We start from the raw sequence: 12,579 nt of genomic DNA on the forward strand, positions 1-12,579 counted from the left end.
AAATTTTTTTGAGCATATTTGAGGCCGTAAGAGCAGATTTTTTTTGTGTACTTACCTACTTAAAATAGTCTCAAACGTGACAAATTTTAAAATAAAAGTCGCTTATTCTATAATTTTGAGGTACAAAGCTACATAGCGTACCATCAAACTAAGAAAAACGTGACCTTTATTTTAAAATTTATCACATTTGAGAGTATTTTTTTAGAAGTGAACTACAAAAAAAGAAAATTATCGCTTCTGCTCTCATATCCTCAGTTTTGCTATTGACAATAACAATTCTAAAATAAATTGGATTTTCAGCCCACCCTAATGGAAAGTATTCAATGGTGCGCATTCATAGTCAAAATAAAATCGATAGCTCTTTGACATATGTACATAGTTTCCAATTGAATATCTGCCCATGAAGTTGCAACTCAGTTAAGAATCGACTTTATTTCGACTATGAATATGCACCAATCAATTTAGGCGGCCGGATTTGGCATCAAATTCTGCGAATAATCTGAACTGCATTATTATTAATAAGACACTTAACGCATGAGTTAACGTACATATGTAAGGAAGTCTCTGCTCAGACTTCCTTACTCGATATAAAAAAGTTATAAATAACATTTAAATAAATTCATAAACCCCGCACTAAATTGAAGTTTCTCCAGGCTAGCTAACTCTGTTCTCAGTGTAGAACTCGCGAGGCTTTGAGCTGAACAGATTTCATTTGTAACTTATTATATTGACAAAATGGAATTGAGTTTTTCATTCACTATGCCCCATTTTCAGTATATACAAACTCATTGATATAGACGTTATATGCCGATATCTGCTACCGCAGAGTGTGGGATCGATACCTAAAACTTTAATCAAGATAATGGTTGAGTCTCTGTGCCTCTATATCATCATTATAATTACCTTTTCATTTTATTTTAATATTTCTTCCTTTATCTTCATCTTTACTCATCCTCATCTTCTGCTTAATATTTATCTTTATCATCTTTATGTTTATCATTTTCTGCATTCTTCTCCTTTGCCCTTATATTAGTAAAATTTTTAAATTTACCTTGGTCTTCATTTTTGCATTTATCTTTACGCATCTTTGTTTTTTTTACCTTTGCCTTTATCCTTATTTTCGGTGTATCATATTATAAATGTGCACGCTCTCTTCTTTGTCATAAATGTTCGCACATGTAGTGTACCTATGTATATGTCATGTAAAGAAATGTCTAACGCTTTGCTTCCACTTATGTACGCTCACTTATATTTTTCAGTCTTACAATAACCCACAAATTAAGACACTTAAAAATAAAAGTCAATGCCAAAGTGTCTTTGCCTAAGAGAAATTTTAGCAGTTGATAAATAACCCACAACGGAAAACACAAAGAGATCGCACAGAGTGATTTGCCACGGTGAGAAACACTCGTTGCTTGAGAGATGAGTGTTTGTGTATGTGGTAAACACCATACAAGACATTTGGTGACGGTTATTTTCGATCTCTGATTGCTTGATATGCAGGAAAAATTAATCGATTAGATACAGAATTATCCAGAATTTTAAAACACAGGCCAACAAAAATGGAAACAAATTTTGGTGCGGCTGATCTTAAAGCTGTTTTTGATTGACTTTTTTGTGCTGATTACGAATCCGTAACTTTAAAGTTTCCATCAGCTCCATATTTTGAGAAAAACTCCATATTTTGATGGCCTTAAATTTCAAATTCCAAATCAATGCAGTTTCTTAACTACTTGAAATTTTACTAAAATTTAATAGGTTATAAAACTGTGTACATAAGTTTTTCTAAAAATTAGAACAATTTCTTATAGCATCTCATATTTTTCTTTTCCAATTTTGTTCTCTATAATTGCACTGTTTCGATCGTCTCATACCGCGAAAACTTAGCGTTTTCGCAGACGCGCAAGCTTTAGTTTAAATTTACCCTTAACTTGTGAGCTTTGATCAACACTGCTGAGAATTTGAACAGAATTTCACTCCCACAATCGTATTTAACCGCGTAACAGTTTTAATGGTCGAATGCGGCACGCGCAAAAACAAAAATTAAATGTATTATGTACATTACTTAATACATTCATAAAGAAGCACACAAATACATACTTATGTGCATACATACTCATCGCGTGTCCAGCTGTGATTTGTTTTTCACTTCTACTTCACACAAATAAGCCACTAAATCTAATTTAACCAAATGTATTTGTATTTATTCACGCGCTTTAATTTAAAATTGTTATTGTTTGTGTACAAAATTAAAATTAGAAAACAAAATCTCAACAAACGCTTAAAACCGGCCGCATTCGTTTCGATCGGCTCAGTACGCGCGGAAATGTTAGCCACAAACGATCGTCAATTGGCCAAAGAGTCGAGAACTCAGCGGCAGCAGCTGCAGCAACAGCAACGGATGCTGTACGAAACACGTTTTGGCGTCTATTTGGCCGCTACTCGAACAATAATTTTCGGCGCGCTTTTTCTGCTCACCTTGAGCATTCATTTTGATTCGATCGCGGCGCGAACTGCGGATGTGTTGAAAGTGGAGCTGCCGCATGGCGGAGTCCTGGTCGGCCGTCATCGTGTCTCGCACAAGGGTAGGCATATGCGTGCCTTTATGGGGGTGCCATATGCGTTGCCGCCAGTGGGCGAATTGCGCTTCAAGGTGTGTTACGCTCAGTGCGAATGTGCGCGCGTGTGTGTGTGTGTGTGTAGTGATAAAATTCTTGAGTAGAAATTCAGCAAAAAGTCGAATCACTGCGAAGTGAGATTTTTAGAAAATTAAAAAGTTGTAGTAAAATTAACTTAATAAAATTTCTAGAACTTACATAGTTTCGTTACGCTTGCTGGAGCATTATACAAAAATAAAAAAAAAATTAAAAAAAAATAGTAAACATTAAATATTTCGTGACTTTTAGGGGCGCACTAGATTGCAATGCATTGACAGATTTTTAAAAAATTGTTTCGCTGTCTCATCACGGTGGGAAAGTTTAGTGAACCGTAGTGTTAATTGTGCACGACAACAACAAAAATATACCTACTAAATTTCATGCATACACACTTTGCTGGCGAAATGCTTTCATGTTAAAAATAAATGAATAAATATTCAACAAATTGCGATTAATGAATATTCAAATGATTGTATTTTGAATACATTCGACTGTTGACGTGCAATAAAATCGTTAAATGTGTGCGTTTAAATTTTTGAGAATACGGCTGTTTTGTACGTATTAAACGTGGCAAAAATAGTCGATAATAACCTTTTGGCAAAAATTTTGCACATAACCAGGGTTGCCACTCTGGTAAATAATTACCAAAATTGGTAGAAAAAATTTGGGTGGGTAAAAAGGTAAACTTTTTCTCATTTTGGTAGATTTTAGCCAAGGTTTGGAAGAACCACGTCAATCACCCTCATATACTTACAAACGTATTTAGTTGAATAAATACAAAAAGGAAATTTATTGATAATCGTTTAGTATGAGAAAAATTAAGATCGCTCGAACAACGGAATTTTATGTTCATAAAAAGATAACAACAATTTACCTACATACTTACGTATTCAGAAAATAAAATGTTGGAAGGTCCACAAAATTTACTTCTGAATTTTGTTTTGAAATCAGAAAGGAATGACATATAAACTTTTAGTCCCTGTACTGTGAAATTTCGACAAACAACAGCCTTTGATAGACGGACGATACTCATACGCCACCGGGTTTCTTGTATTTAATTAAATTTTTGTCTCCTGCCGAGACACTGAAAAACTGCATATAAACATGGGCACGTCAAATCGAATTTTTCCATGTCAAGAAGCATCTTTTAATAAAAAAAAACCCAAAATTTTTGTATTTGACAGCTATTGGCCTATGTTTTCACTTACTTTCGCGTAGTGCGATTTCGTGCGAAATTTTACGTTTTCATTCCACAGTCTCCACAGCAACTGATGCAAAAATTCTTCGCCAAATAGGTGGGGTGTTTGCAACTGCAAAGGAGTTTTATTGATTTTTTAATTATATGTACACATAGAGTTTGGAGGTGAATCTGGGTCAAATACTTAACAAAAATTTTGCCGCCAACTATATTTTTATTATTTATTCATTTCATTATAGCCATAGTCATGATTAATTTATCATATTGATAATATCTTTTAAGCATGCATATAAGCGTATACTTAGTATTTTTTTGAGGATAGTACATACAAATTTATGTGCGTATAAATGAAAATATAAATATTTGGTTGAAAGTTTGCTTCGCTCGCGCTGTGCTTTATGCAAAGTAATTGCAAGTCATCTTCATCCTAATGCTTACTGCGGTGATCTTGACTTTTCTGTGTTTGAATAAAATTTATTTCAAAGGTAATTCGGCAAATCATTTTTTTAGACGATTCGATTTCTGCACGCTCGCGAGTTGTGCATTATTCAAATCATTAATTAGTTGATATTTTACATACATACACACGTATGTAGTTTGAGGGTTTTGTATTTTTTTTTTGTGTTAGTGATTGGATGAACGCATGATTGTGAGGCCTGATGTACAGATGTCGAATGAAATACATGCATGTCTTAGGTCGAGGCCACGAAATGAGCGCCTTTTTTCCCTGAGCGGCGCTGCCCAACCCTTCAAAAATGCCGCTCATTGTGTAGCCAGTTCAATATGTTTTAATTTTAAGCCGCTCATTGCGTGGCATCGGCCTTAGGCATTAAAAAATCAATGCTATAGTTGGCAAAGTGTCAAAAATCGTATTTTTTGCAAAAATTTTAATTTTTTAATTGCGAATTCTCGTAGAATAACCATCCAGTAAATATGTTTGTTCTGAAAGATTTTTGTTTAAGGCGACAACGCCCTAGAAATGGGCGTGGCAGTTTTAGAATTAAAATTAACGAAACGCAGATTTTATCGCGGATTTCAGCAGAATATCCCTTCGTTAACAACATTTGGTCCGCTACTCTTTTTTTAAATCGAAGAAAGTTAAAAAAATACTTAGATTTTCCATATGAACCTACAATTTTTTCAAAATATGTGCCAAAATTTTTATTCTAATATTTTTCCCCCAATTTTGTATAAAAACATGGTTCGTTCTACAACACAAACCATAAAAATATAATTCCTAAACTTTGTGCAAAACTCGCAAAAATTCAGCAAATTTTCATGCAAATTTTCAACTTTTTAATCAGATATTTTAGAATTTTTTTGAGTATGCAGCCCATTAAATTCTAATAAAAGATGCAAGTTTGGAGTTAGTCAGAAATTTAATTGATTTTTGATTTTTTTTTTTTCTTTTGTTGAAGGTGTTTTGTATTTTTTCCACATTATTCCACAGTATTTTCGAAAAAAAAAATTTCTATGGAAGAGACAGCGTGAAAAAAAATTTACAAAAATCAACGGTAATTTCTAGCTATTTAAATTTTGTACTTTATTACAATAAAATTGATTGCGCTGCATATTCAAAAAAATTCTAAAAACATCTGATTCAAAAGTTGAAAATTTGCTGAATTTTCGCTAGTTTTGCACAAAGTTTAGGAAATATATATTTATGTTTTTGGTTTTGAATGTGTACGACAATTTTGAAAAAAAATACACCTTGCTTGTTTGACGAAATCGAGCTTAACTGCAAAAAAGACGTAAGTGGCATTTTTTCAAAATTTTGAATGCAGAAATATTCCTTAGGATGGAGAAATGCATCTACTGCATCTAAACTAAAATTTTGAAAAAAATATCGCTTACGTTTTTTGACGTTTTCTTCAAGAATCTTGGTTTAGCTTTAACAGAACGCCGCGCTGAGTCGATTTCTACATTCCTTCTGTCCGCATGTCTGTCTGCCCGTCTGTTTGAACTTAATCTTGTCACTAAGCTTTCGAGATATCCGACCGAACTTGAACTTTTTTACATGTTATCTTCAGCTTTACCTTAATCTACATATATGTACAAATATTTTTCTTTATATTTAGCTTCATTTTCACCTTCATCCTTATATCCATATTTATATTTATCTTCAATTTTTATTTTCACCTTCTTCTCTCCTAAATTCCAATCTTAACCTTTGTCTACATGTTTATCATTGTCTTTGCTTTTGTCCAGCTACATACATCGTGGAGTTAAATATTTATCGCAAACATCTCCGAACTCGATTAAGAAACTTCACTTGAATAACGTTCTTTTTTATACGTGGCCCACCGCATCACATTTTTTCACAACGGGCTAAGCTCGGCCACCAGGCAAAAAATTGTCAAAAGATAGATTTTCGACTCTAATTTAATTGTAATACATCTCTTTCCCATACTCGACAATTGGCCTACAGACTTGAAATATTTTCTTAAAAAAAAGAAATCCGTGCTAGCTAAAGAATACACTCATAAAGTTCACAAAAAAGCTCGCCTGCAGTATGTTAATCTTTTCGGCTACGATTAAATTAAAATTTAAAGTGATTTGAATAGTCTAGTTCTATGAATCAATTTTAACATTCTCATGAATAAGTTATGCATATTTCTTTCACAAGTGCGATCATGGTAGCTGAACAACATATAAAAAAAATTTAAAAATACCCAGTCATTTGCATAGCGAATTGTAGCACTAAAGCAATCAATATTAAATATTTAGCAAGATCTACTCGAATATCTACTTTTACTTACTACATACATATGTATGTATATTCCAATATTTCTATACAGCCGCCTGTACCATATGGCCCATGGGTCGGCGAGAGACAAACCATACAAGATTCGCCAAAGTGTATACAACGTGATCCCTATCGGCGTGACTTAGAAATCGAAGGCAGCGAAGATTGTCTCTACTTGAATGTGTACACGCCTGAGGTAAGCCTCAAGCGCACACACAGCTTTTTTATTTGCATACATAAATTTCCTTCAAAAACAGGATCTTCCCACCCATGACCCCCTACCAGTCATGGTCTATTTTCACGGCGGTGGCTTTCAATGCGGTTCCGGCATCAGCAGCTTTTATGGTCCAGAATTTTTACTCGATCACGATGTTATATTGGTTATCGGCAACTATCGCGTCGGTCCACTGGGTTTCCTCAGCACTGAAACGCTGGATTGTCCAGGTAATTTCGGATTAAAAGATCAAGTGGAGATCTTACGTTGGGTCCAGAAAAATATTGGCGCTTTCGGCGGTGATCCAAAGTCGGTGACGATCTTCGGTAATAGCGCGGGTGGTGCTAGCGTCACATACCACATGCTCTCGAACTCGTCCAAAGGTAATGTACATAAATTAGTATAGTTTTGCGTCAAAAATAAAGTTAAATTCGACAATTTCTGCTAAGTACAGGCCTCTTCCAAAAAGCCATTGCACAGTCGGGTACCTACTACAATCCATGGGCGCAACCTCAATATAAGGGCTTGTCGGCGAGTCGTGCATGCAAAGTGGCGCAGTTGGTGGGCTGTAATGCCGAGGCGCAATGGCCAGAGCTTTTGCATTGCTTGCGTGGCAAAAGCGCCAAAGATGTCGTTGCCACACTCTACGAGTTATTTGTAAGTGAATTTAAGTTGAAAAATATTAGGCTACTCAGTGCTAACGCGTGCGAAATTCAATTTCCGCAGGAGTGGGATTATGATCCCATGGTGCCATTCCAACCGGTGGTAGAGCCTCCACATGAGGGTGCATTCCTCACAGTTTGGCCGCGTGATGTCGGCTTGCCACACGGTTTCGCTTTGCCACTCATGATTGGCGCCACTTCAGAGGAGGGTCTGCTCAAAACTGCGCCGTTACTCAATCTGCCTGGCCTCTTGGATGAATATAAGCAGCAATTTGATACAATTCTACCCATTGAACTGCAATACGATCACCATCCGCCGGAAGTACGCGAAGAGATTACGCGTAAGATTGAAGAATTCTACTTTAAAGAGGGACACACCTATGATAAATATAATCATCAAAATTTGACAGACGTGAGTTTGCTTAAGAAGAGTGTTTATTTCCTAACACAAATAACGGTGTTATTCCTGATTTGATAGCTCATCTCTGACGGTTGGTTTATTGCTGGCATCGATGAGTATATTCGCCAGCGCGCCGAAGCGGAGAAGTCATTGAAAATGCCGCCGTACTATGTGTATCTCTTCGAGCATCGCAGCCCAGCAAGTTTCTCGGAGCTCTTTAAAGGTGGAAGAGAGGACTATTATGGTAAGGCGATAAAATAACCAAAAAAAAATCTCTGAAATTTTAAATTTACTAAACAATTTCCTCCCAACCAGGTGCTTGTCATGCCGAGGAGTTGCAATATCTATTTCCAGTAGCAATGGAGTTGTTCGTCAGCGCCTCGCCCACAAAAAGCGATATTGAACTACGCGAAGCTATTCTGCAGATGTGGGTGAATTTCGCCAGAGAAAGGTAGAGGTTTTACACATTGTAATATTTCTACTAAAAATCAATGCTAATGAATGACTTTCTATGTCTGACTCAATCCAGCAATCCAACGCCGGCAAACTCTCCACTCCCACACTGGAGCGCGGCAAAGGGTTATCCTATCAATTATGCTCGTCTAGGTCATAAAACACCTGAAGAATTTACAATACTACAAATGGAGCGTAACTTGTATGGCGATCGCGTGAACTTCTGGCATCAACTAAGCCCACACATTCCAGCCGAAGAGCGCAAAATAAACCGGAAGGACGAACTCTAAAGGTTACCACTAAAAATTAATTTGTAAAATAAAAAATTTAAAGCATAGTATTTAAGTGTAGTGATAGTTTTTTTAAATAACAAGTTTGTTTGTAAATATATAAAAATAAAAATCTCATAATTCTAATATATTTACACACGTATGTATATACTTCAGTGCAAATCAGCAGACGACAGAAGCACGAAGCCAAGCCGATGATGACTTCGATGATTTCATTTCGTCGTTCTCTATGCAGCTGCAATAAAAAGGGTCTAGTGTGATATTGAATCTCACTGCGTAAACCCCGATAGGGCAGGGCCTGTCAGTATACCCACTGGAATCGAGAGAGATCTCTAGACCTCATAGTTGCACAAGCCCTTGTTTTCCCCCAGTATTCGCTGCGTATATAAGTATAAGTATAAATAGTAGCAACCTATGGTGCCTCCTTCAAACCGCTGTCCTCCGTCCCCTCATCGCTTGATGGGATGTGCGTGGAGAAAAAGTGACACCACTTCTTCGAGAACCTAGGCAGCTTTGGAGTCCTTCTAAGGCTCTGCTAGGATTCGCTAGAGAATTAGGATGGTTTAAAGACAAGCATAGGGAAACCCTCTGGGCATCTCAATAGGCCTTTGTGGCCTCTTTTTCAGCTGCTCGCATAATCTAACCTAACCTAGATTTAGGAGGCCTTATAACGGTGAATTCAGCTGCTGGGTTAACACAATTAAAATAGATACATTTTCCAATTTCTGTAAACTCTTACGGGTCCTCCCAAAATACTTGGCAGAGCTGAGATTACAGATTCAAGAAAAAAAAATTACATAAATAATAATTGTTTAGAGGGCATATGGACATACATCAGTATCCACTAACTTGGTCCTGCTCTCTTTTCCTCACTGAAAGAAATTGCACTCCAAAGGATTTGCAAATTATTAAAGTCGCTAAAAAGTGCATTATGGCTTAGACCAACTGATGGTCTAAGTATGTATGTGAGAGCTCAGGTATCAGCCAAGCAAACCTCACCTAAACTATGTCATATTTACGCTCATCCATCGCAAAGCCTTTGTTAAACGACTTCAAAACAGAATTTTTTTAAATAAAGTCCTATCTCAGCAAATGGTTCAAAAATACTTTATCCCAATTGCCGATATATTGAATTTACGTTGAGATAGGGCGTTTTTGAACCAAATTCTGAAATAGGCGTTTTCGAACCGACAACCGATATAGGGTGATCTTCCACTCAGCTGCCAATATGGTGTGAATCGTTGATACTTTTTCTTGCAACCATGAAATCTATTTATCTATAAAATTTATATTACCTTTATCGGGTGCAGTACTTAGTTAAAAAATGTGCAGGCATTAATGCCATTGCTGTATCTCACTCCCACTTCTGCTTGCAAAGATAATGTATATGTGCATATATGTATGTATTTAGATATCGTCGTTTAAAGTGCAAAACCGCGTAACTGAGATTTATGCTGAAAAAGAGATTTGCTCAGCGGAAGCAGAAGAGACACTAAGAAGTAAGCAGCTTTAATGAGAATGCCTTATCGCTCTATTTCAGTCATCAAAAGGGGTAAGAGAAGCATTCAATAAATTGAGGTGCTATTCTAAATACCTTTGCCATTCTAAAGGTTACTACATATCCCCTTTTTACCAAACTCTGCCTACATATTGCAATCTGTTGCGAAAAACATATCGAGTGATTTCAACAATTTTTTTGCAAGCTTATAAGTATGTTTACGGGAGTATTTACATTAGAGTGGTCCAAAATATGGTAAGTCGGAATTTTAATGCTCTCACCCCCTAAGATTGTTCTATATCGAAAAATATACCTTTTTTTTAAATCAAAACATATTTGGAGGCCGCTCAAAGCGCTTAAAGTTTTCCATTTTTAAAATCGTTTTTTTTTTGCTAAAAATTACTTGTTTACGTTTAGAAATCTAGTTCTAAGTAAATTTTTTGAGTGAGTTTCAAATAGGTGGTGTTGAAAGTGCTGTCAAATAATTTTCGATTTATAATCCGACTGCTTGGTAAGAAAAGTATATATTAGAACTCATTTGGTTTTAATAAAATTGTGTAATATATTAAATTGTGTGAGTGCTTTATCTATATAATGAGTTATTATTAAGCAGTATTGGCCTTGTCCCAACCGTAACAATAAAAGCGCGGACTGGCCCATTACCTATATACCCTTGTGGTCAGCTAATTAAGTTAACCCTCATATAGTTACTATGAAAAATTGTATTATTATTGGGAATCTCATGAAGATTTCAACGAAAAGTGGATTTCCCCATATAAAATACGTGAGAAACTTTGGGCGCTTTGAGCGACCTCTAAAGGCCGTTTGCTCCAAGTCTGGTTAACGCTAACTGGAGGTACATCCTTCAGTTAAGCACATCGACTGCTTTATCGATTACATGTTTTAGGTTGGGTGTCGATAACGATGTTTAACTGGGAGTTAAAATTCACCAGATATGGTGCAAACAGCCCTATATATTTTTTTGATTTCAAGATAAAAAAATTGGGGTATATTTTTTCGGTATAGAACAATCCTAGCGGATGGAGCATAAAAATTCCGACTTTACTTCTTCACGTGCATTTTTGGACCACCCTAATGTACATACACATGCACATACTGCTTGTATGCTCTTAAATTCCGATTTAGTCTTAAATACAAAGATAACAGGTAAATTCTATACAATTATTATAGTTTCAAGTGCGAAGGCGATATCAGTCGCCATTCGGCCACCAAGTGAAGAGGATCATTTATTTACATACTCGTACAAGTAATCGGTGCGCAACTTATTCTCAAACAAAATGATGAAATCGGCCAGTGTTCTAATACTTTTTCTTTTTGCGTGGATTAATCTGTATGCCTTGACTGCGGCGCGTACGTCCGACATTTTAAAAGTGCAGCTACCGCATGGGGGCGTACTGGTCGGGCGCCATTTGACCTCTCATAAAGGTCGTCATATACGAGCTTTTATGGGTGTGCCTTTTGCACTGCCACCCGTTGGAGATTTGCGTTTTAAGGTAAGTGCGGAAAAATAAAATGAACTAACAAGAAATCTAGAAAAAAAATTATAATTAAACTTACTATTAAACCAATTGAATAACTTTAATCAAATAAAGTAAAATAATAATACATTAAATGAAATTAAAAAATTAAAAAAAGGTAGTAAAGTAGGAAAAAAATAAAAACAAAATATTAAAATAAATTAAAAAATATAAATTAAAATAATTTAAAAAACCAGAGCAAAATATATTGAAAAGGTAAAGCAAAAAACAAGAAAAAGATAAAACACAAATTAAAATAACTTAAAAAATAAAGTAAAATAAATTTTAGGAAATAAATTAAAATATAATATACATATATATATATTAGACTGCATCGCTCCCCATACAAAGAAACATCGGTACTATTTTTCCATTAGAATTATAAAACCTATTATATTTTAAGACGTCCACCAAAATATTTCCGAAAAAATTAAGATTTAAGTGAGCTGGACCGATTTGAAAATACCTCCAAAAATGGAGTTTTTCATGAATAAAAATAGTTTCTTAAAGATTTTTTTTGAAAAAATCCCCTCAAATGACAAAACGATTTAAGCTTAAAAAATTTGCATGAAAATATTTTTAAAAAATTAAAAAAAAATTTAAACGGAATCGTAATGATGAGATATTTGATGCTGTTTTTTAACTTTTTTCAAAGATTGGTATAAGAAAAACTGAAATAACTGAACCTAAGCTCTTCCGATTTAGACTTAAGAGGTGTCATTGGAAAGGTATTTTCTCACCCTTTTTATTTCTTTGATAATAAACTCATTAAAAGGATGAAAGAGAAAGGTAGGATGAACGAACGTCATTCAAAGTTGAATTAAGATGTGTTGGTATTTGAAAATAAAGGGACGCGAATGACTTTGTTTTTGGACAGAAATAAAAAGTNACGAATGACTTTTTTTTGGACAGAAATAAAAACA

General features: G+C 35.2%; 2 protein-coding genes across 2 annotated transcripts in view; both read left to right on the forward strand.

The window, feature by feature from the left end:
• Positions 1 to 2,326: 2,326 nt before the first annotated feature.
• On the forward strand, positions 2,327 to 8,736 carry LOC108372342 (venom carboxylesterase-6-like). Its single transcript, XM_017628005.1, has 8 exons — positions 2,327 to 2,653; positions 6,654 to 6,797; positions 6,859 to 7,198; positions 7,270 to 7,472; positions 7,542 to 7,889; positions 7,956 to 8,121; positions 8,193 to 8,328; positions 8,407 to 8,736. The coding sequence occupies exons 1-8, from the start codon at positions 2,327 to 2,329 to the stop codon at positions 8,618 to 8,620; spliced, it is 1,878 nt and encodes a 625-aa protein (XP_017483494.1). The 3' UTR covers positions 8,621 to 8,736.
• Positions 8,737 to 11,322: 2,586 nt separating this feature from the next.
• The window catches only part of LOC108372343 (venom carboxylesterase-6-like), a 7,202-nt gene continuing 5,945 nt past the window's right edge, over positions 11,323 to 12,579 (forward strand). Inside the window, exon 1 of the mRNA XM_017628006.1 lies at positions 11,323 to 11,632. Coding sequence (XP_017483495.1) covers positions 11,417 to 11,632 — 216 coding nt within the window. The 5' untranslated portion in view covers positions 11,323 to 11,416. The remainder of the gene's footprint in view (positions 11,633 to 12,579) is intronic.

Source organism: Rhagoletis zephyria, unplaced genomic scaffold, assembly GCF_001687245.7.
Source record: "Rhagoletis zephyria isolate East Lansing unplaced genomic scaffold, Rhagoletis_zephyria_1.1 Rzeph_scaffold_05668, whole genome shotgun sequence".
Lineage (NCBI taxonomy): Eukaryota > Metazoa > Arthropoda > Insecta > Diptera > Tephritidae > Rhagoletis > Rhagoletis zephyria.

Excerpts from the sequence above, each read along its gene's own strand:
- LOC108372342 (XM_017628005.1), top strand. The coding sequence starts at position 2,327 with ATGTTAGCCACAAACGATCGTCAATTGGCCAAAGAGTCGAGAACTCAG. Across the intron at positions 7,473-7,541 it reads CCACACTCTACGAGTTATTT|GAGTGGGATTATGATCCCAT; the intron begins GTAAGTGAATTT and ends CAATTTCCGCAG. Across the intron at positions 8,329-8,406 it reads GTGAATTTCGCCAGAGAAAG|CAATCCAACGCCGGCAAACT; the intron begins GTAGAGGTTTTA and ends GACTCAATCCAG.